Raw genomic sequence first — 21,527 nt, 5'->3', positions numbered from 1 at the left:
TCTGTCCGTTGAAGAGCTCGCTGCCCACATTCATTGCAAATATCGTGATTATAACCGCATTCAAATTGAACCGTTCACCAAAATGGTCAAACAAAACCTTGACTCCCAAAACATCGTCATCAAACATAACGGCAAGCAAGTTGAAGGTGATGATGATGATGACGATGATGGCATGACGTCAGACACTGATGTAAGCAAAAAATCGAAAGAGAATGATAGTCAGATGTCGGAATGGGAGGAAAATGCAAGTGTAGTTTCAAAAATAGGTGAAGAGAATGATCAGTACAACTTGAAAATGGATATTTAGAAACCTACAAATGTAGAGGTTGAAGTCGTTACAAATAGTAGTAGTAATAAGACAAGTGATCAGAAGATGAAGAAACCGAAACTGAATGATGATGATGAACAGGACAAAATAATGTTAGATGATTTGGGTGGAATTAGTGGCGGTACCAGGATTCCTTTTCATCGGGGGCAAAAAAAAAAAATTTAAACCGTAGCAATTTTTTTGAGCAAAATATGGAGGTTTTGGGAGAAAAAATGAAGGTTTTTAGACAAATTATGGAGGTTTTGGGGCAAAATTTGAATGTTTGTGAGCAAAATCTGAAGGTTTTGGGGTAAAATTTAGAGATTTTTGGGCAAAATTTGAAGGTTTTGGGGCAAAATATTAAGGTTTTGGGGCAAAAAAAAAATATTCACCAGGGCAAAGTCGAAAATTCTAAAATATTTACACTGAAAATTGCAAATCCACTTGGGGCGGCTGCCTCCGCTTGTCCCTTCATAAAATCGCCCCCGGGTGGAATTGATGATTTGATAGATAAGCTGGAAAAGCAAGTGATTGCTCCCTTATTTCAGCCCAAGCTAGATAAGCATTATTATGGAGTAAACCCTGTTTCTGGGATATTGTTGCATGGCCCGCCCGGTTGTGGAAAGACTAGTCTTGCTCTTGCTATTGCTATTGCTAATGAGACTGATGTTCCGTTTTTTAAGATTTCCGCTACCGAGCTTGTATCTAGTGTTTCAGGTATATATTCAAATTTCAAATTATATATATAGCACACTACGTACTAAATTAAACTATAAGACACCATATTGGCATATTTGCTTGGGTCGTGTCCCTTCTTAATTGGGATAAAGTTGAAAACTTGCATTTATATGAATTTTGGGATAAATAATGATTAATATATTTTTTTGGTGTTTTGATTAATTATTATATTGCAAAATTTACAGGTGCATCAGAAGAGAATATACGAGAGCTGTTTTCAAAAGCTTATAGAAGTGCACCATCAATAGTATTCATTGATGAGATTGATGCAATAGCCTCAAAAAGAGAGAATCAACATAGGGAGATGGAAAAACGAATTGTGACACAATTGATGACGTGTATGGATGAATTACACATACCAAAAAATGGCCAACGCGTTCTGGTTATTGGTGCGACTAATAGACCTGATGCGATTGACCCAGCACTAAGAAGGCCAGGACGGTTTGACCGAGAATTCCTTTTAGGTCTTCCAAACGAAGATGCTAGAACAAAGATTCTTTCTGCACTTACACGAAAAGTAAAAGTCAAAGGTGCTTTGGATCTGGTCAAAATTGCTAGGTGATGACGTAGGGTTTAGCCCAATTAGGGTCTACACAATTAACTTGAGCCCCAAGTCAATTAACCCTAATTCCCATCTATAAATATGGGGCAAAACCTACATCAAGTTCACACGCTCCCAATCGCATACACCCTCATGCGGTCATTCAATCTCGCCTCTCACTCTCTCAATGAAAGCACGCGGCAGTCATAGCCGGATCTTCTCCACGATCGTCTTCACGATTGCAACTCTAGGGTTTTTACCTACGGGTCTTGTAGGATTTTTTCTCCCTTTACCGTCGATAGGGTCCGACTATCGACCGGCGGGAAATTCGTTGGCCACCCTACCGAGATCATCATCTCGGGTACGGGTTATTCACGGTAACCGGACCGGAGATCAACGACGTTGACGCCTAAAAAAACCCTTTCGCATTGATGTTCGTGTGTATGTTTTCCCTTGGAAAAAATATGCATGAACATTTGGCGCCCACCGTGGGGCACGATGCATTATGTCTCGTGTTTCTACCGTCTATCGTTCGGTTTGAGAAGGTTTGTCTTTTCTTATTGAGCTTTTAATTCGTTATATGCGGTTTAAGTACATGAATATTTAGCGCAGATGTTCGCGCGCTTGCGCACAGTTTGCGCACAGTTTGTCCAGGTTACGCACACTTTGCGCACAGTTGTCCGCGACTTTAGACGCAATTTTCATGCGGTTTTACGCATGGTAGTTCACACGGTTTCCCTGTGTGACACCGCTATTTTTTTTAAACGTGGCGGAAGCATTATATTATTTAAATACGATATTAACATTTGTACAAACCGATGTCACGTGTCATTAAAACATACATGTTCATACGGAGAAGACGTAGTTACAATCTGTTTTCAAAAGAACACAGTTTAAACTATAAAAGATCACTTCAGAGTTAATCATGTCAAACATAATGAAATGTCCCGTTCTTATTGATTAAAAACGTTCCATATTAATTGATTTCGTTGCGAGGTTTTGACCTCTATATGAGACGTTTTTCAAAGACTGCATTCATTTTTAAAACAAATCATAACCTTTATTTCATCAATAAAGGTTTAAAAAGCTTTACGTAGATTATCAAATAATGATAATCTAAAATATCCTGTTTACACGCGACCATTACATAATGGTTTACAATACAAATATGTTACAACGAAATAAGTTTCTTGAATGCAGTTTTTACACAATATCATACAAGCATGGACTTCAAATCTCGTCCTTATTTAAGTATGCGACAGCGGAAGCTCTTAATATTCACCTGAGAATAAACATGCTTTAAACATCAACAAAAATGTTGGTGAGTTATAGGTTTAACCTATATATATCAAATCGTAACAATAGACCACAAGATTTCATATTTCAATACACATCCCATACATAGAGATAAAAATCATTCATATGGTGAACACCTGGTAACCGACATTAACAAGATGCATATATAAGAATATCCCCATCATTCCGGGACACCCTTCGGATATGATATAAATTTCGAAGTACTAAAGCATCCGGTACTTTGGATGGGGTTTGTTAGGCCCAATAGATCTATCTTTAGGATTCGCGTCAATTAGGGTGTCTGTTCCCTAATTCTTAGATTACCAGACTTAATAAAAAGGGGCATATTCGATTTCGATAATTCAACCATAGAATGTAGTTTCACGTACTTGTGTCTATTTTGTAAATCATTTATAAAACCTGCATGTATTCTCATCCCAAAAATATTAGATTTTAAAAGTGGGACTATAACTCACTTTCACAGATTTTTACTTCGTCGGGAAGTAAGACTTGGCCACTGGTTGATTCACGAACCTATAACAATATATACATATATATCAAAGTATGTTCAAAATATATTTACAACACTTTTAATATATTTTGATGTTTTAAGTTTATTAAGTCAGCTGTCCTCGTTAGTAACCTACAACTAGTTGTTCACAGTTAGATGTACAGAAATAAATTGATAAATGTTATCTTGAATCAATCCACGACCCAGTGTATACGTATCTCAGTATTGATCACAACTCAAACTATATATATTTTGGAATCAACCTCAACCCTGTATAGCTAACTCCAACATTCACATATAGAGTGTCTATGGTTGTTCCGAAATATATATAGATGTGTCGACATGATAGGTCGAAACATTGTATACGTGTCTATGGTATCTCAAGATTACATAATATACAATACAAGTTGATTAAGTTATGGTTGGAATAGATTTGTTACCAATTTTCACGTAGCTAAAATGAGAAAAATTATCCAATCTTGTTTTACCCATAACGTCTTCATTTTAAATCCGTTTTGAGTGAATCAAATTGCTATGGTTTCATATTGAACTATATTTTATGAATCTAAACAGAAAAAGTATAGGTTTATAGTCGGAAAAATAAGTTACAAGTCGTTTTTGTAAAGGTAGTCATTTCAGTCGAAAGAACGACGTCTAGATGACCATTTTAGAAAACATATTTCCACTTTGATTTTAACCATAATTTTTGGATATAGTTTCATGTTCATAATAAAAATAATTTTCTCAGAATAACAACTTTTAAATCAAAGTTTATCATAGTTTTTAATTAAGTAACCCAAAACAGCCCGCGGTGTTACTACGACGGCGTAAATCCGGTTTTACGGTGTTTTTCGTGTTTCCAGGTTTTAAATCATTAAGTTAGCATATCATATAGATATAGAACATGTGTTTAGTTGATTTTAAAAGTCAAGTTAGAAGGATTAACTTTTGTTTGCGAACAAGTTTAGAATTAACTAAACTATGTTCTAGTGATTACAAGTTTAAACCTTCGAATAAGATAGCTTTATATGTATGAATCGAATGATGTTACGAACATCATTACTACCTTAAGTTCCTTGGATAAACCTACTGGAAAAGAGAAAAATGGATCTAGCTTCAACGGATCCTTGGATGGCTCGAAGTTCTTGAAGCAGAATCATGACACGAAAACAAGTTCAAGTAAGATCATCACTTGAAATAAGATTGTTATAGTTATAAAAATTGAACCAAAGTTTGAATATGATTATTACCTTTTATTAGAATGATAACCTAATGTAATAAACAAAGATTTCTTGAGGTTGGATGATCACCTTACAAGATTGGAAGTGAGCTAGCAAACTTGAAAGTATTCTTGATTTTATGTAACTAGAACTTGTAGAATATATGAAGAACACTTAGAACTTGAAGATAGAACTTGAGAGAGATCAATTAGATGAATAAAATTGAAGAATGAAAGTGTTTGTAGGTGTTTTTGGTCGTTGGTGTATGGATTAGATATAAAGGATATGTAATTTTGTTTTCATGTAAATAAGTCATGAATGATTACTCATATTTTTGTAATTTTATGAGATATTTCATGCTAGTTGCCAAATGATGGTTCCCACATGTGTTAGGTGACTCACATGGGCTGCTAAGAGCTGATCATTGGAGTGTATATACCAATAGTACATACATCTAAAATCTGTGTATTGTACGAGTACGAATACGGGTGCATACGAGTAGAATTGTTGATGAAACTGAACGAGGATGTAATTGTAAGCATTTTTGTTAAGTAGAAGTATTTTGATAAGTGTATTGAAGTCTTTCAAAAGTGTATAAATACATATTAAAACACTACATGTATATACATTTTAACTGAGTCGTTAAGTCATCGTTAGTCGTTACATGTAAGTGTTGTTTTGAAACCTTTAGGTTAACGATCTTGTTAAATGTTGTTAACCCAATGTTTATAATATCAAATGTTATTAATATACTTAATGATATGTTTACTTATCATAGTATCATGTTAACTATATATATATCCATATATATGTCATCATATAGTTTTTACAAGTTTTAACGTTCGTGAATCACCGGTCAACTTGGGTGGTCAATTGTCTATATGAAACATATTTCAATTAATCAAGTCTTAACAAGTTTGATTGCTTAACATATTGGAAACATTTAATCATGTAAATATCAATCTCAATTAATATATATAAACATGGAAAAGTTCGGGTCACTACAGTACCTACCCGTTAAATAAATTTCGTCCCAAAATTTTAAGTTGTTGAAGGTGTTGACGAATCTTCTGGAAATAGATGTGGGTATTTCTTCTTTATCTGATCTTCACGCTCCCAGGTGAACTCGGGTCCTCTACAAGCATTCCATCGAACCTTAACAATTGGTATCTTGTTTTGCTTAAGTCTTTTAACCTCACGATCCATTATTTCGACGGGTTCTTCGATGAATTGAAGTTTTTCGTTGATTTGGATTTCATCTAATGGAATAGTGAGATCTTCTTTAGCAAAACATTTCTTCAAATTTGAGACGTGGAAAGTGTTATGTACAGCCGCGAGTTGTTGAGGTAACTCAAGTCGGTAAGCTACTGGTCCGACACGATCAATAATCTTGAATGGTCCAATATACCTTGAATTTAATTTCCCTCGTTTACCAAATCGAACAACGCCTTTCCAAGGTGCAACTTTAAGCATGACCATCTCTCCAATTTCAAATTCTATATCTTTTCTTTTAATGTCAGCGTAGCTCTTTTGTCGACTTTGGGCGGTTTTCAACCGTTGTTGAATTTGGATGATCTTCTCGGTAGTTTCTTGTATAATCTCCGGACCCGTAATCTGTCTATCCCCCACTTCACTCCAACAAATCGGAGACCTGCACTTTCTACCATAAAGTGCTTCAAACGGCGTCATCTCAATGCTTGAATGGTAGCTGTTGTTGTAGGAAAATTCTGCTAACGGTAGATGTCGATCCCAACTGTTTCCGAAATCAATAACACATGCTCGTAGCATGTCTTCAAGCGTTTGTATCGTCCTTTCACTCTGCCCATCAGTTTGTAGATGATAGGCAGTACTCATGTCTAGACGAGTTCCTAATGCTTGCTGTAATGTCTGCCAGAATCTTGAAATAAATCTACCATCCCTATCAGAAATAATAGAGATTGGTATTCCATGTCTGGAGACGACTTCCTTCAAATACAGTCGTGCTAACTTCTCCATGTTGTCATCTTCTCTTATTGGCAGGAAGTGTGCTGATTTGGTGAGACGATCAACTATTATCCAAATAGTATCAAAACCACTTGCAGTCCTTGGCAATTTAGTGATGAAATCCATGGTAATGTTTTCCCATTTCCATTCCGGGATTTCGGGTTGTTGAAGTAGACCTGATGGTTTCTGATGCTCAGCTTTGACCTTAGAACACGTCAAACATTCTCCTACGTATTTAGCAACATCGGCTTTCATACCCGGCCACCAAAAATGTTTCTTGAGATCCTTGTACATCTTCCCCGTTCCAGGATGTATTGAGTATTTGGTTTTATGAGCTTCTCTAAGTACCATTTCTCTCATATCTGCAAATTTTGGTACCCAAATCCTTTCAGCCCTATACCGGGTTCTGTCTTCCCGAATATTAAGATGCTTCTCCGATCCTTTGGGTATTTCATCCTTTAAATTTCCCTCTTTTAAAACTCCTTGTTGCGCCTCCTTTATTTGAGTAGTAAGGTTATTATGAATCATTATATTCATAGATTTTACTCGAATGGGTTCTCTGTCCTTCCTGCTCAAGGCATCGGCTACCACATTTGCCTTCCCCGGGTGGTAACGAATCTCAAAGTCGTAATCATTCAATAATTCAATCCACCTACGCTGCCTCATAGTCAGTTGTTTCTGATTAAATATGTGTTGAAGACTTTTGTGGTCGGTATATATAATACTTTTGACCCCATATAAGTAATGCCTCCAAGTCTTTAATGCAAAAACAACCGCGCCTAATTCCAAATCATGCGTCGTATAATTTTGTTCGTGAATCTTCAATTGTCTAGACGCATAAGCAATCACCTTCGTTCGTTGCATTAATACACAACCGAGACCTTGCTTTGATGCGTCACAATAAATCACAAAATCATCATTCCCTTCAGGCAATGACAATATAGGTGCCGTAGTTAGCTTTTTCTTCAATAACTGAAACGCTTTCTCTTGTTCATCATTCCATTCAAATTTCTTCCCTTTATGCGTTAATGCAGTCAAGGGTTTTGCTATTATAGAAAAGTCTTGGATGAACCTTCTGTAGTAACCAGCTAGTCCTAAAAACTGGCGTATGTGTTTCGGAGTTTTCGGAGTTTCCCACTTTTCAACAGTTTCTATCTTTGCCGGATCCACCTTAATACCTTCTTTGTTCACTATGTGACCGAGGAATTGAACTTCTTCCAACCAAAATGCACACTTTGAAAACTTAGCGTACAATTCTTCCTTCCTCAATACTTCTAACACCTTTCTCAAATGTTCACCGTGTTCTTGGTCATTCTTTGAGTAAATAAGTATGTCATCAATGAAAACAATGACAAACTTGTCAAGGTATGGTCCACACACTCGGTTCATAAAGTCCATGAACACAGCTGGTGCATTAGTTAAACCAAACGGCATGACCATAAACTCGTAATGACCGTAACGTGTTCTGAAAGCAGTCTTTGGAATATCATCTTCTTTCACCCGCATTTGATGATACCCGAAACGTAAGTCAATCTTTGAATAAACAGACGAGCCTTGTAGTTGATCAAATAAGTCGTCGATTCTCGGTAGTGGGTAGCGGTTCTTGATGGTAAGTTTGTTCAACTCTCGGTAGTCGATACACAACCTGAATGTACCATCTTTCTTCTTGACAAACATAACAGGAGCTCCCCACGGTGATGTGCTTGGTCGAATGAAACCACGCTCTAAAAGTTCTTGTAATTGTCTTTGCAGTTCTTTCATCTCGCTGGGTGCGAGTCTGTAAGGAGCACGAGCTATTGGTGCAGCTCCTGGTACAAGATCTATTTGAAATTCAACGGATCGATGTGGGGGTAATCCCGGTAATTCTTTCGAAAATACATCGGGAAATTCTTTTGCAATGGGAACATCATTGATGCTCTTTTCTTCAGTTTGTACTTTCTCGACGTGTGCTAGAACAGCATAGCAACCTTTTCTTATTAGTTTTTGTGCCTTCAAATTACTAATAAGATGTAGCTTCGTGTTGCCCTTTTCTCCGTACACCATTAAGGGTTTTCCTTTTTCTCGTATAATGCGAATTGCATTTTTGTAACAAACGATCTCTGCTTTCACTTCTTTCAACCAGTCCATACCGATTATCACATCAAAACTCCCTAACTCTACTGGTATCAAATCAATCTTAAATGTTTCGCTAACCAGTTTAATTTCTCGATTCCGGCATATTTTATCTGCTGAAATTAATTTACCATTTGCTAATTCGAGTAAAAATTTACTATCCAAAGGCGTCAATGGACAACTTAATTTAGCACAAAAATCTCTACTCATATAGCTTCTATCCGCACCCGAATCAAATAAAACGTAAGCAGATTTATTGTCAATAAGAAACGTACCCGTAACAAGCTCCGGGTCTTCCTGTGCCTCTGCCGCATTAATATTAAAAACTCTTCCGCGGCCTTGTCCATTCGTGTTCTCCTGGTTCGGGCAATTTCTAATAATGTGGCCCGGTTTTCCACATTTATAACAAACTACATTGGCATAACTTGCTCCGACACTACTTGCTCCGCCATTACTCGTTCCGACACCATTTGTTCCTTTCGTTCTATTAATCCCTGGTCCGTAGACCTCACACTTCGCCACGCTATGACCATTTCTTTTACACTTGTTGCAAAATTTGGTGCAGAACCCCGAGTGATACTTTTCACACCTTTGGCATAGCTGCTTCTGATTGTTGTTGTTGTTGTGGTTATTATTATTGTTGGGATGATTGTTGTAGTTGCTGTTGTTGTTGTTGTTGTTGTTGTTGTTGTTGGGCCGTTTGTTGTAGTTGCGATTGATGTTGCGATTGTTGGGATAATTGTTGCGATTATTGTTGTAATTGCTGTTGTTGTTGTATTGGTGATTCTTATCACCGTTTTCCTCCCACTTTCTTTTGACTTGCTTCACATTGGCCTCTTCAGCAGTCTGTTCTTTAATTTTTTTCTTCAATCTGGTTCACTAGTTTGTGAGCCATTCTACATGCCTGTTGTATGGAGGAGGGCTCGTGTGAACTTATATCTTCTTGGATTCTTTCCGGTAATCCTTTCACAAATGCGTCGATCTTCACTTCCTCATCTTCGAATGCTCCCGGACACAATAGGCACAATTCTGTGAATCGTCTTTCGTACGTGGTAATATCAAATCCTTGGGTTCGTAACCCTCTAAGTTCTGTCTTGAGCTTATTGACCTCGGTTCTGGGACGGTACTTCTCGTTCATCAAGTGCTTGAATGCTGACCACGGTAGTGCGTACGCATCGTCTTGTCCCACTTGCTCTAGATAGGTATTACACCATGTTAGCGCAGAACCTATGAAGGTATGCGTAGCGTACTTCACTTTGTCCTCTTCAGTACACTTAATTATGGCAAACACCGATTCGACCTTCTCGGTCCACCGTTTCAATCCGATCGGTCCTTCGGTTCCATCAAATTCCAAAGGTTTGCAGGCAGTGAATTCTTTGTAGGTGCATCCTACACGATTTCCTGTACTGCTAGATCCAAGGTTATTGTTGGTATGTAGCGCAGCCTGTACTGCGGCTATGTTTGAAGCTAGAAAAGTACAGAATTCCTCTTCATTCATATTCACGGTGTGTCGAGTAGTCGGTGCCATTTCCTTCAAAATAGTCAAATGGAACAAGTTAATCATACAGAATATTAAGAGTAGTTAATAGTATTTCGTAGCATAATATGAACTCATTTATAAAAGCTTTTTCTTCATATTAGCGTTTTATAAGTTTAAATTCGGGTAGTACCTACCCGTTAAGTTCATACCTAGTAGCTAATATACAATTCAACTACTACAATTCTATATGAAAAACTGATTATAATAATATTTCGCGTTCAAACTTTTACACAATATTTTACAAACTTACAATACCGCTTATTTTACATATAGCATGAAATATAGCACACAATAAATTTGATACAAGATGGTTGTGAAGATAATTCTAGCTAGTACACAAGTCGTTCAGCAAAGGCAATAAAGACACGTAATTCATACGTCCAGAAACAAGTCATGCATTCTGGTTTTACTAGGATTACTTCCCATCCTTGGTCTTGTGGAACATAACCGTTATGGCCGTTGATAAGACAGCGTGTTGTAACGTCGTCAAAGGGACGAGGGTTACGTAATGTCCAACAGTCCCGTAACAATCTAAAAACCTCATTTCTTACCCCAATTACCGACTCCGTCACTTGTGGGAATGTTTTTTTTTAATAGTTGTAGCCCGATGTTCTTGTTCTCACTTTGGTGAGAAGCGAACATTACTAATCCGTAAGCATAACATGCTTCTTTATGTTGCATGTTAGCCGCTTTTTCTAAATCACGAAGTCCAATATTCGGATATATTGAGTCAAAATAATTTCTTAACCCATTGCGTAAAATAGCATTTGGGTTTCCCGCAATATATGCGTCAAAGTAAACACATCGTAACTTATGGATTTCCCAATGTGATATCCCCCATCTTTCGAACGAAAGCCTTTTATAAACCAAGGCATTATTGGAACGTTCTTCGAATGTCTTACAAACTGATCTCGCCTTAAATAGTTGTGCCGAAGAATTCTGACCGACTCTAGACAAGATTTCATCAATCATGTCTCCGGGTAGGTCTCTTAAAATATTGGGTTGTCTATCCATTTTGTGTTTTTATACTGTAAAATAGACAAGAGTATATATATATATATATATATATATATATATATATATATATATATATATATATATATATATATATATATATATATCATAAAGCAATTTTTACATATATCATAAAGCATAAGCACACTATATTACATATATTACACCACACGAATACAACTATCTTATTCTGACTCGCTTGTTTCTTCTTCTTCGGTTTTGGTTCGTTTTGCCAAGTTTCTAGGGATATATGATGTTCCCCTAATACGAGCCGTCGTTTTCCACATTGGTTTAGAAAAACCTGGTGGTTTAGAGGTTCCCGGGTCATTGTTACAACTTAAGGACTTCGGGGGTTGACGATACATATAAAGTTCATCGGGGTTAGAATTAGATTTCTCTATTTTTATGCCCTTTTCCTTATTTTTTTCTTTTGCCTTTTTAAATTCAGTTGGGGTAATTTCTATAACATCATCGGAATTCTCGTCGGAATCCGATTCATCGGAGAATTGGTAATCCTCCCAATATTTTGCTTCCTTGGCGGAAACACCATTGACCATAATTAACCTTGGTCGGTTGGTTGAGGATTTTCTTTTACTTAACCGTTTTATTATTTCCCCCACCGGTTCTATTTCTTCATCCGGTTCCGATTCTTCTTCCGGTTCCGATTCTTCTTCCGGTTCCGACTCTTCTTCCGGTTCCTCTTCGGGAACTTGTGAATCAGTCCATGAATCATTCCAATTTACATTTGACTCTTCATTATTATTAGGTGAGTCAATGGGACTTGTTCTAGAGGTAGACATCTATCACATAATATCAAACGCGTTAAGAGATTAATATATCACATAATATTCACATGTTAAAAATATATAGTTTCCAACAAAATTTGTTAAGCAATCATTTTTCAAGTAAACACGGTCGAAGTCCAGACTCACTAATGCATCCTAACAAACTCGATAAGATAAACTAATGCAAAATTCTGGTTCTCTAAGACCAACGCTCGGATACCAACTGAAATGTCCCATTTTTATCGATTAAAAACGTTCCATATTAATTGATTTCGTTGCGAGGTTTTGACCTCTATATGAGACGTTTTTCAAAGACTGCATTCATTTTTAAAACAAATCATAACCTTTATTTCATCAATAAAGGTTTAAAAAGCTTTACGTAGATTATCAAATAATGATAATCTAAAATATCATGTTTACACGCGACCATTACATAATGGTTTACAATACAAATATGTTACAACAAAATAAGTTTATTGAATGCAGTTTTTACACATCCCATACATAGAGATAAAAATCATTCATATGGTGAACACCTGGTAACCGACATTAACAAGATGCATATATAAGAATATCCCCATCATTCCGGGACCCCCTTCGGATATGATATAAATTTCGAAGTACTAAAGCATCCGGTACTTTGGATGGGGTTTGTTAGGCCCAATAGATCTATCTTTAGGATTCGCGTCAATTAGGGTGTCTGTTCCTTAATTCTTAGATTACCAGACTTAATAAAAAGGGGCATATTCGATTTCGATAATTCAACCATAGAATGTAGTTTCACGTACTTGTGTCTATTTTGTAAATCCTTTATAAAACCTGCATGTATTCTCATCCCAAAAATATTAGATTTTAAAAGTGGGACTATAACTCACTTTCACAGATTTTTACTTCGTCGGGAAGTAAGACTTGGCCACTGGTTGATTCACGAACCTATAACAATATATACATATATATCAAAGTATGTTCAAAATCTATTTACAACACTTTTAATATATTTTGATGTTTTAAGTTTATTAAGTCAGCTGTCCTCGTTAGTAACCTACAACTAGTTGTCCACAGTTAGATGTACAGAAATAAATCGATAAATATTATCTTGAATCAATCCACGACCCAGTGTATACGTATCTCAGTATTGATCACAACTCAAACTATATATATTTTGGAATCAACCTCAACCCTGTATAGCTAACTCCAACATTCACATATAGAGTGTCTATGGTTGTTCCGAAATATATATAGATGTGTCGACATGATAGGTCGAAACATTGTATACGTGTCTATGGTATCTCAAGATTACATAATATACAATACAAGTTGATTAAGTTATGGTTGGAATAGATTTGTTACCAATTTTCACGTAGCTAAAATGAGAAAAATTATCCAATCTTGTTTTACCCATAACTTCTTCATTTTAAATCCGTTTTGAGTGAATCAAATTGCTATGGTTTCATATTGAACTCTATTTTATGAATCTAAACAGAAAAAGTATAGGTTTATAGTCATAAAAATAAGTTACAAGTCGTTTTTGTAAAGGTAGTCATTTCAGTCGAAAGAACGACGTCTAGATGACCATTTTAGAAAACATACTTTCACTTTGAGTTTAACCATAATTTTTGGATATAGTTTCATGTTCATAATAAAAATCATTTTCTCAGAATAAAAACTTTTAAATCAAAGTTTATCATAGTTTTTAATTAACTAACCCAAAACAGCCCGCGGTGTTACTACGACGGCGTAAATCCGGTTTTACGGTGTTTTTCGTGTTTCCAGGTTTTAAATCATTAAGTTAGCATATCATATAGATATAGAACATGTGTTTAGTTGATTTTAAAAGTCAAGTTAGACGGATTAACTTTTGTTTGCGAACAAGTTTAGAATTAACTAAACTATGTTCTAGTGATTACAAGTTTAAACCTTCGAATAAGATAGCTTTATATGTATGAATTGAATGATGTTATGAACATCATTACTACCTTAAGTTCCTTGGATAAACCTACTGGAAAAGAGAAAAATAGATCTAGCTTCAACGGATCCTTGGATGGCTCGAAGTTCTTGAAGCAGAATCATGACACGAAAACAAGTTCAAGTAAGATCATCACTTGAAATAAGATTGTTATAGTTATAAAAATTGAACCAAAGTTTGAATATGATTATTACCTTGTATTAGAATGATAACCTACTGTAAGAAATAAAGATTTCTTGAGGTTGGATGATCACCTTACAAGATTGGAAGTGAGCTAGCAAACTTGAAAGTATTCTTGATTTTATGTAACTAGAACTTGTAGAATATATGAAGAACACTTAGAACTTGAAGATAGAACTTGAGAGAGATCAATTAGATGAAGAAAATTGAAGAATGAAAGTGTTTGTAGGTGTTTTTGGTCGTTGGTGTATGGATTAGATATAAAGGATATGTAATTTTGTTTTCATGTAAATAAGTCATGAATGATTACTCATATTTTTGTAATTTTATGAGATATTTCATGCTAGTTGCCAAATGATGGTTCCCACATGTGTTAGGTGACTCACATGGGCTGCTAAGAGCTGATCATTGGAGTGTATATACCAATAGTACATACATCTAAAATCTGTGTATTGTACGAGTACGAATACGGGTGCATACGAGTAGAATTGTTGATGAAACTGAACGAGGATGTAATTGTAAGCATTTTTGTTAAGTAGAAGTATTTTGATAAGTGTATTGAAGTCTTTCAAAAGTGTATAAATACATATTAAAACACTACATGTATATACATTTTAACTGAGTCGTTAAGTCATCGTTAGTCGTTACATGTAAGTGTTGTTTTGAAACCTTTAGGTTAACGATCTTGTTAAATGTTGTTAACCCAATGTTTATAATATCAAATGAGATTTTAAATTATTATATTATCATGATATTATCATGTATGAATATATTTTAATATGATATATATACATTAAATGTCTTTACAACGATAATCGTTACATATATGTCTCGTTTAAAAATCATTAAGTTAGTAGTCTTGTTTTTACATATGTAGTTCATTGTTAATATACTTAATGATATGTTTACTTATCATAGTATCATGTTAACTATATATATATCCATATATATGTCATCATATAGTTTTTACAAGTTTTAACGTTCGTGAATCACCGGTCAACTTGGGTGGTCAATTGTCTATATGAAACATATTTCAATTAATCAAGTCTTAACAAGTTTGATTGCTTAACATGTTGGAAACATTTAATCATGTAAATATCAATCTCAATTAATATATATAAACATGGAAAAGTTCGGGTCACTACACATAACATCATCATGCCCGTCTTCTCCCGAAAAGCACTATCTACAAAAGCTATCAACCTGCAGGGAGAAGATGGAGGGGAATTAGCACGAAGCTAAGTGAGTACGACTAACTACAGGCCATAGCATACATAAGTGTTATACTAATCATGTCACAATAGTCTAACACACAAATATCACCCAAGTGCCGTCTACATAGACTCTGGCGGCTCGGCCAAACCATTAACCACCAGCTGATCGGACTGGGGCTTACCAGAAGTTCCACCACCACCGTATGTATATACATAATCGAAACGCGACGGACGCGTCATTTACATATATATACACCACGGCTGTCTAGGCTACCACAGAGGAACCCAACCCGCAGGTTGATCTCTCCTACCGAGACTACCACACAATAGGGACGCACTGGGCTCCAGCAGACAAGCATCAACTAACATGCAGTCATCACAAGGAACTAACTAACCACAACAATAAGTATATCTAACAAGCATGACAATCATAATATAACATGCTTCTATATACTATATTCTCCAGTTAGTCCCACTCACCAATTACCAGTAAACGAGAAGGTATTCAGCTATCTAATCACTGAACCTTCTCTTTCTCCTTTTCTCCTGAGAAAAACATATACACAAGTTAGTTTCTATCCGATAGCACAAAACAGCACAATACTGAAATTTTTGTCAGAAAAAGTATCCGCTAAAAAAATTTTGCTTAACACTTATGCACTTTCAAAATTTACATCAAAATCATCAAAATACAAACTGGCAGCATAACGGCTAAAAATCAACCCTTGGTAAAATATTCACTGCCCAAGACACTCGGTCGACTGTCAGAGACAGTCGGCCGACTTTCTACACTCACTCGGCCGAGTGTCTAGTCACTCGGCCGATGGGCTCTCACAGACACACTCGGCCGTAGGTCATACACACTCGGTCGATGGTCGAGTCAGTCAGTCGAGTGTCAGGAGACACTCAGCCGACCGTGTTCATCTGCAGAAGCTGAAGACAAAGTGACGGGTTTCACCCAAAATCGACCAATTCTTGCTCTAGAGCTCGATTACGACCTCAAAACTGACCAAATCAAAGACACTAAACATGTAGGAACATAAACTCACAAGATTTGGACTCAAACAACATCAAATCTAACTCTTTTGACCCAAAATACACACTTTGTAAAAACTAACACAAAAACTCCATTTTCTCAAAGATTAAAGCATGAAAACTTGTGATTCTTACCTTGATAGAATCAGTAAAACATAAGGAACAAGATAATGTAAATGATTCGAGCTCTAAAACAAGGATTAGAAATTAGGGTTTGATGTAGGTAAAGAACGAGGTGTTTAGTGTGTGTTTGTGGAAAAGTCTAGAAAGTGAGGAGAGAAGCAGCACTATAGTTATTTAATTGGGTTTAATTCCCACACTGTGCATCACACGGGTATTTATCAGTTATCTGATATCTTTCGTACGACATTTGGCAACCCAAACGAAGTCCAATTTAAATAAACAAACCTGTTCTGTGACCCTTGTCACAAACTGATCCTAACCACATCATTAAATAATAATAAATATTAAATAAAAATATAAGCATATAATAACACAAAACAAACTTAAGGGCAATCTAGCAATCTTACATCTAGGCCCGATTGAGGATGTTACACCTTGCGCACTCTGCATGCGGTTCTTTGCGCATCTGTTCGCGGGTTTATGCACAGTTGTTTGCGCAGGTTCATGTGAACTTATTTTCCGCAGCATAATGAGAAGTTCGATACGATACTTGACAAAAATATCATACCGAACTTGGGGGACTTGATGACGTAGGTTTTAGCCCAATTAGGGTCTACACAATTAACTTGAGCCCCAAGTCAATTAACCCTAATTCCCATCTATAAATATGGGGCAAAATCTACATCAAGTTCACACGCTCCCAATCGCATACACCCTCATGCGGTCATTCAATCTCGCCTCTCACTCTCTCAATGAAAGCACGCGGCAGTCATAGCCGGATCTTCTCCATGATCGTCTTCACGATTGCAACTCTAGGGTTTTTACCTACGGGCCTTGTAGGGTTTTTTCTCCCTTTGCCGTTGATAGGGTCCGACTATCGACCGGCGGGCAATTCGTTGGCCACCCTCCCGAGATCATCATCTCGGGTATGGGTTATTCACGGTAACTGTGATGCCCCGTACAAAACCATTGTGTACGAATCATCAACAACAAGATCATTACAAGGTTAAGTACTATATGCTGTAATAAAAGAAGTTGCATTCACGATAAAAAGGTGACGTCATAACCGACATCAAATGTTTTACAATCCAAAAGCACGCTTCACTAAGTAGAAGCAAATAATTAGTGTATGTGACCACAATGGTCGTTACAAGTCATAGTTCAAAAGTACTAATGTTTGAATGCAAAATAAAGTAGTTCATGTGATAACAACTCTAAGCAGCGGGTGTCTACAGCACGACTAGTACAGAGCGGAAGCTAACCTCAAGCACCTGAGAAAAACATGCTTAAAAACGTCAACACAAAGGTTGGTGAGCTATAGTTTAGGTATAACAGTATGTAAGGTAGGCCACGAGGTTTCAGTGCTACAAAGAACATTTCAAAACAGTATGATAAAGTATATGTTAACCGTGGGCACTTGGTAACTAACTTAACCTTTATACCCCCTGAAAGTACACTTGGAAAATGCGTATGTCTACGAAGTATTAAACACTCGTTAAATGCTAGCGCGACTAGCCCGAGTGGGGATGTCAAACCCTATGGATCCATATCTAAGATTCGCGTTCACCGGTTCAAAAACCAATGACTAAACGTTACCGAGCTAAAGGGAATGTTTCTGCCGTTATATAACCCACACATATATAAGTTTAAGTACTCGTGCCTAGTATGTAAAACATAAAATCTGCATGTATTCTCAGTTCCCAAAATAAGTTAAAGTAAAAAGGGAATGCTATAACTCACAATGATAAAGTAGCGGTAAAGTATGACTCGGAAAGTAAGCAAGTAATGAAGGTCGTCCAAACGGGTCCTAAACCTAAGTCAAATAGTACTAAGTCAGTAAATCGTCCGAAAAGGTTTAAAAGTATGTAAATAAGGCCTTAAGGGTCATCATCATTCATCATTTAACAAAAGGTGTAAAGTAGGTTTCGTTCATGAAAGTAGTTTAAAACAAAGGCTGACTTCAGTCAGTCACCACGGCCTCTACCCTTACTGAATTAAGGTTAGACCAGTGGCCATGGCTCTGTATATGAGTCCTTTAAGTGTGGTAAAATTTACAGAAGCAAACTCGTCTTCGTTTGACCGTGGCGACGGTCTAAGTGCGAGTAGGTCAGAAATTTCTGCACAACGTTAAAAGGACATAGTGACGATCGGAGGGCCATAAATCCTAAACCGTAACTCGGATTAAGACGAGTCCTATATGAAAAGTTATCTAATCGAACAGAGATATTTGAAAATCAAGGTTACAGCAGCCCAGGTTTAATTGTTTGTTACAGAAACAGCAGAACAGTAGGCTGTAAACAGAAACAGAAAGATAAATGAGTTCCGGTGGGTTTTGGTGCTTGATGTTCATCATGGTTCTCATCCTTGATGCATATAGCTTCAAGTGTACAACTCATTGATGTGTTTACATCATCTTTACTAAGTTTTGACCATCATAACCCTTGTGTAAGTCTAAGACATGAAGCACAACTCACTTAAGTGTTGCAAGTGTTTTGATGAACCAAAGTTACATCAAAGTCTTAGATCTAACACATACATGAACTTTAAGACTAATAATAAGTTACAAACTTGAAAATGAACTTATGAAATCAAGATCTTAAGTTGTAGAACATAGTTCTTAGTTTGATCTTGAAGATCCAAGACTCAAAAGTCTAGATCTAACGTAAGTGTACAAAGTTATAATTAAAAAGTTTCATTTATATGTTCTTGAACTTTTAAAGTTAACTTTAAGTTCAAGATTAATGAGATCAAGGTTAACTAGTAACACTTGACCAATATTAACCAACAAACATGAATTTAAAGTGTAAGAATAAAGTGATAAATTAAATAAACAAGTAAAAGGTTCATGGTTGTTCATACTTTTAAAGATTCAACCAAAGTTTGATCTTTAAGAAAAGTAAACCTTAAGTTTACTTCAAGAACTACAAGTATGTTTTCACAACACATGAACTTAAGTCTTTGAAACTTTTAAAAGTAGAACATAAACTAGTAAGTTTATGTTCTTGAGTGTTCTTGTAAATACAAGATAAATGAAGAATCAAACTAAAGAGTTGATTCTTGAAACTAGTATGTAACAACAACAAGTAAGTAAATAATTAACAAACAAGTAATCAAACAACAAGTAACAAAAGATGATGATGATCTTGGTAGCCAAAGGCTACGGTTTTAAGAGAGAAGAAAGGGAAGAACTCAAGCTTTGTTACTTACAAAATGTAGAGAAAGATGAGAGAAAAAAATGAAGCAAGTTGAAGTGTGTGAGATGAATGAGAGAAGTATGAGTGAAGTAGTGAAAAAAAAAGAAACCAAACTCCCTTATATGGGATCAAAACCGTCGGCCAGCAGCAAATAGAGGGGAGGGGGAGAAGTCCAAAGTGTTCTTGCATGTTAAAGTTCAAAAGGGTGGTTAATAGATGGGGTTTCATGGGGATTATGAGCTAACAAGATTCCAATTGCACAAACTGACTAGTTTCCATCCTAAGTGATACTTACACATGAAAGACTTGGGCTAAATAGTCCATTAAAGGAGTAGGGTGGGCTAATCAAGTCCATGTACAAAAATAAAGCCCAAGTTTGTAAGTAATTAACAAGTAATCCAAAAAAAGTCCAATTAAAGCCCATGTAACTAACTAATAACCATAGTTAATTAAAATGATTAATAAAACTTAATCATGAATGCAAATAATATCTAAAATATTATTCGTGAAAGTTTCGTGTGTCACAAAGACGTTTCGGGCAATTAAAGTCAAGTACGGGCAATCATGGCAACATGTAAATGTAATAACATACACTCGTTTAATCACACTTATTAATAATAATAATTATTAATAAATAAACGTTGAAAAATCCAGGGTCGTTACATTACCCACCTGTTAAAGAAAATTTCGTCCCGAAATTTAAGCTGAGGTAGATGGAGGAGTCGAGAAAAGATGAGGATACTTCCGCATCATTTGATCCTCTCACTCCCAAGTAAACTCATGTCCTCGTTTGGCATTCCATCGTATTCGGATGATCGGAATCTTGTTGCGCTTCAAAGTTTTGATCTCACGATCCATAATTTCAACAGGTTCTTCCACGAAGTGGAGTTTGTCGTCAATCGTAAGTTTCTCATGTGGTATGATAAGTTCAGGTGCAACAAGACACTTCTTCAAGTTTGACACGTGGAAGGTAGGATGAACTGAGCTCAATTGTGCTGGTAGATCCAAACGGTAAGCAACGGGTCCAACACGTTCCAAGATTTCAAAAGGACCAATGTATCGTGGGTTTAACTTTCCACGTTTTCCAAAGCGAATCACACCTTTCCAAGGTGCAACCTTCAACATTACATGATCACCAACGTTGAATTCAAAGTCTTTACGTTTAAGATCGGCATAACTCTTTTGACGATCGCGGGCAGTCTTAAGCCTAACTTGAATCTGAGCAATCTTCTCCGTCGTTTCATGGACTACCTCGGGTCCGGTGATTTTCTTTTCGCCTACTTCGGTCCAACAAATAGGAGATCGGCACTTGCAGCCATACAACGCTTCAAAAGGTGCAGCATTAATGCTAGAGTGATAACTGTTGTTGTACAAGAATTCGGCTAGTGGCAAATGCCTTTCCCAGGCCTTTCCAAAATCGATGACACATGCACGCAACATGTCCTCCAAGGTCTGAATCGTTCGTTCACTTTGCCCGTCAGTCTGAGGGTGATAAGCAGTACTCATGTCAAGACGAGTTCCCATGGCTTCTTGCAAAGAACGCCAAAATCTAGAAGCAAAACGGGGGTCGCGATCGGAGATGATCGATAAAGGTACACCATGACGAGATACAACCTCCTTAATGTATAGATGAGCAAGTCTTTCCATTGTATCAGTTTCCTTCATCGCTAGGAAGTGTGCAGATTTGGTAAGGCGGTCAACAATAACCCAAATAGTATCGTATCCGCCCACCGTCTTTGGTAGCTTGGTAATGAAATCCATTGTGATC

At 36.5% G+C, this 21,527-nt stretch overlaps 1 protein-coding gene across 1 annotated transcript in view; it reads left to right on the top strand.

Annotated features, from left to right (window-relative positions):
- The first annotated feature begins 519 nt into the window (after positions 1-519).
- LOC139864596 (cell division control protein 48 homolog C-like) overlaps positions 520-21,527 on the top strand; it is a 40,894-nt gene continuing 19,886 nt past the window's right edge. Inside the window, exons 1-3 of the mRNA XM_071853176.1 lie at positions 520-609; positions 703-1,024; positions 1,231-1,603. Coding sequence (XP_071709277.1) covers positions 520-609; positions 703-1,024; positions 1,231-1,603 — 785 coding nt within the window. The remainder of the gene's footprint in view (positions 610-702; positions 1,025-1,230; positions 1,604-21,527) is intronic.

This window comes from Rutidosis leptorrhynchoides, chromosome 8 (genome assembly GCF_046630445.1).
Source record: "Rutidosis leptorrhynchoides isolate AG116_Rl617_1_P2 chromosome 8, CSIRO_AGI_Rlap_v1, whole genome shotgun sequence".
NCBI lineage: Eukaryota > Viridiplantae > Streptophyta > Magnoliopsida > Asterales > Asteraceae > Rutidosis > Rutidosis leptorrhynchoides.
This window is presented reverse-complemented; position numbering and strand designations above follow the sequence as displayed.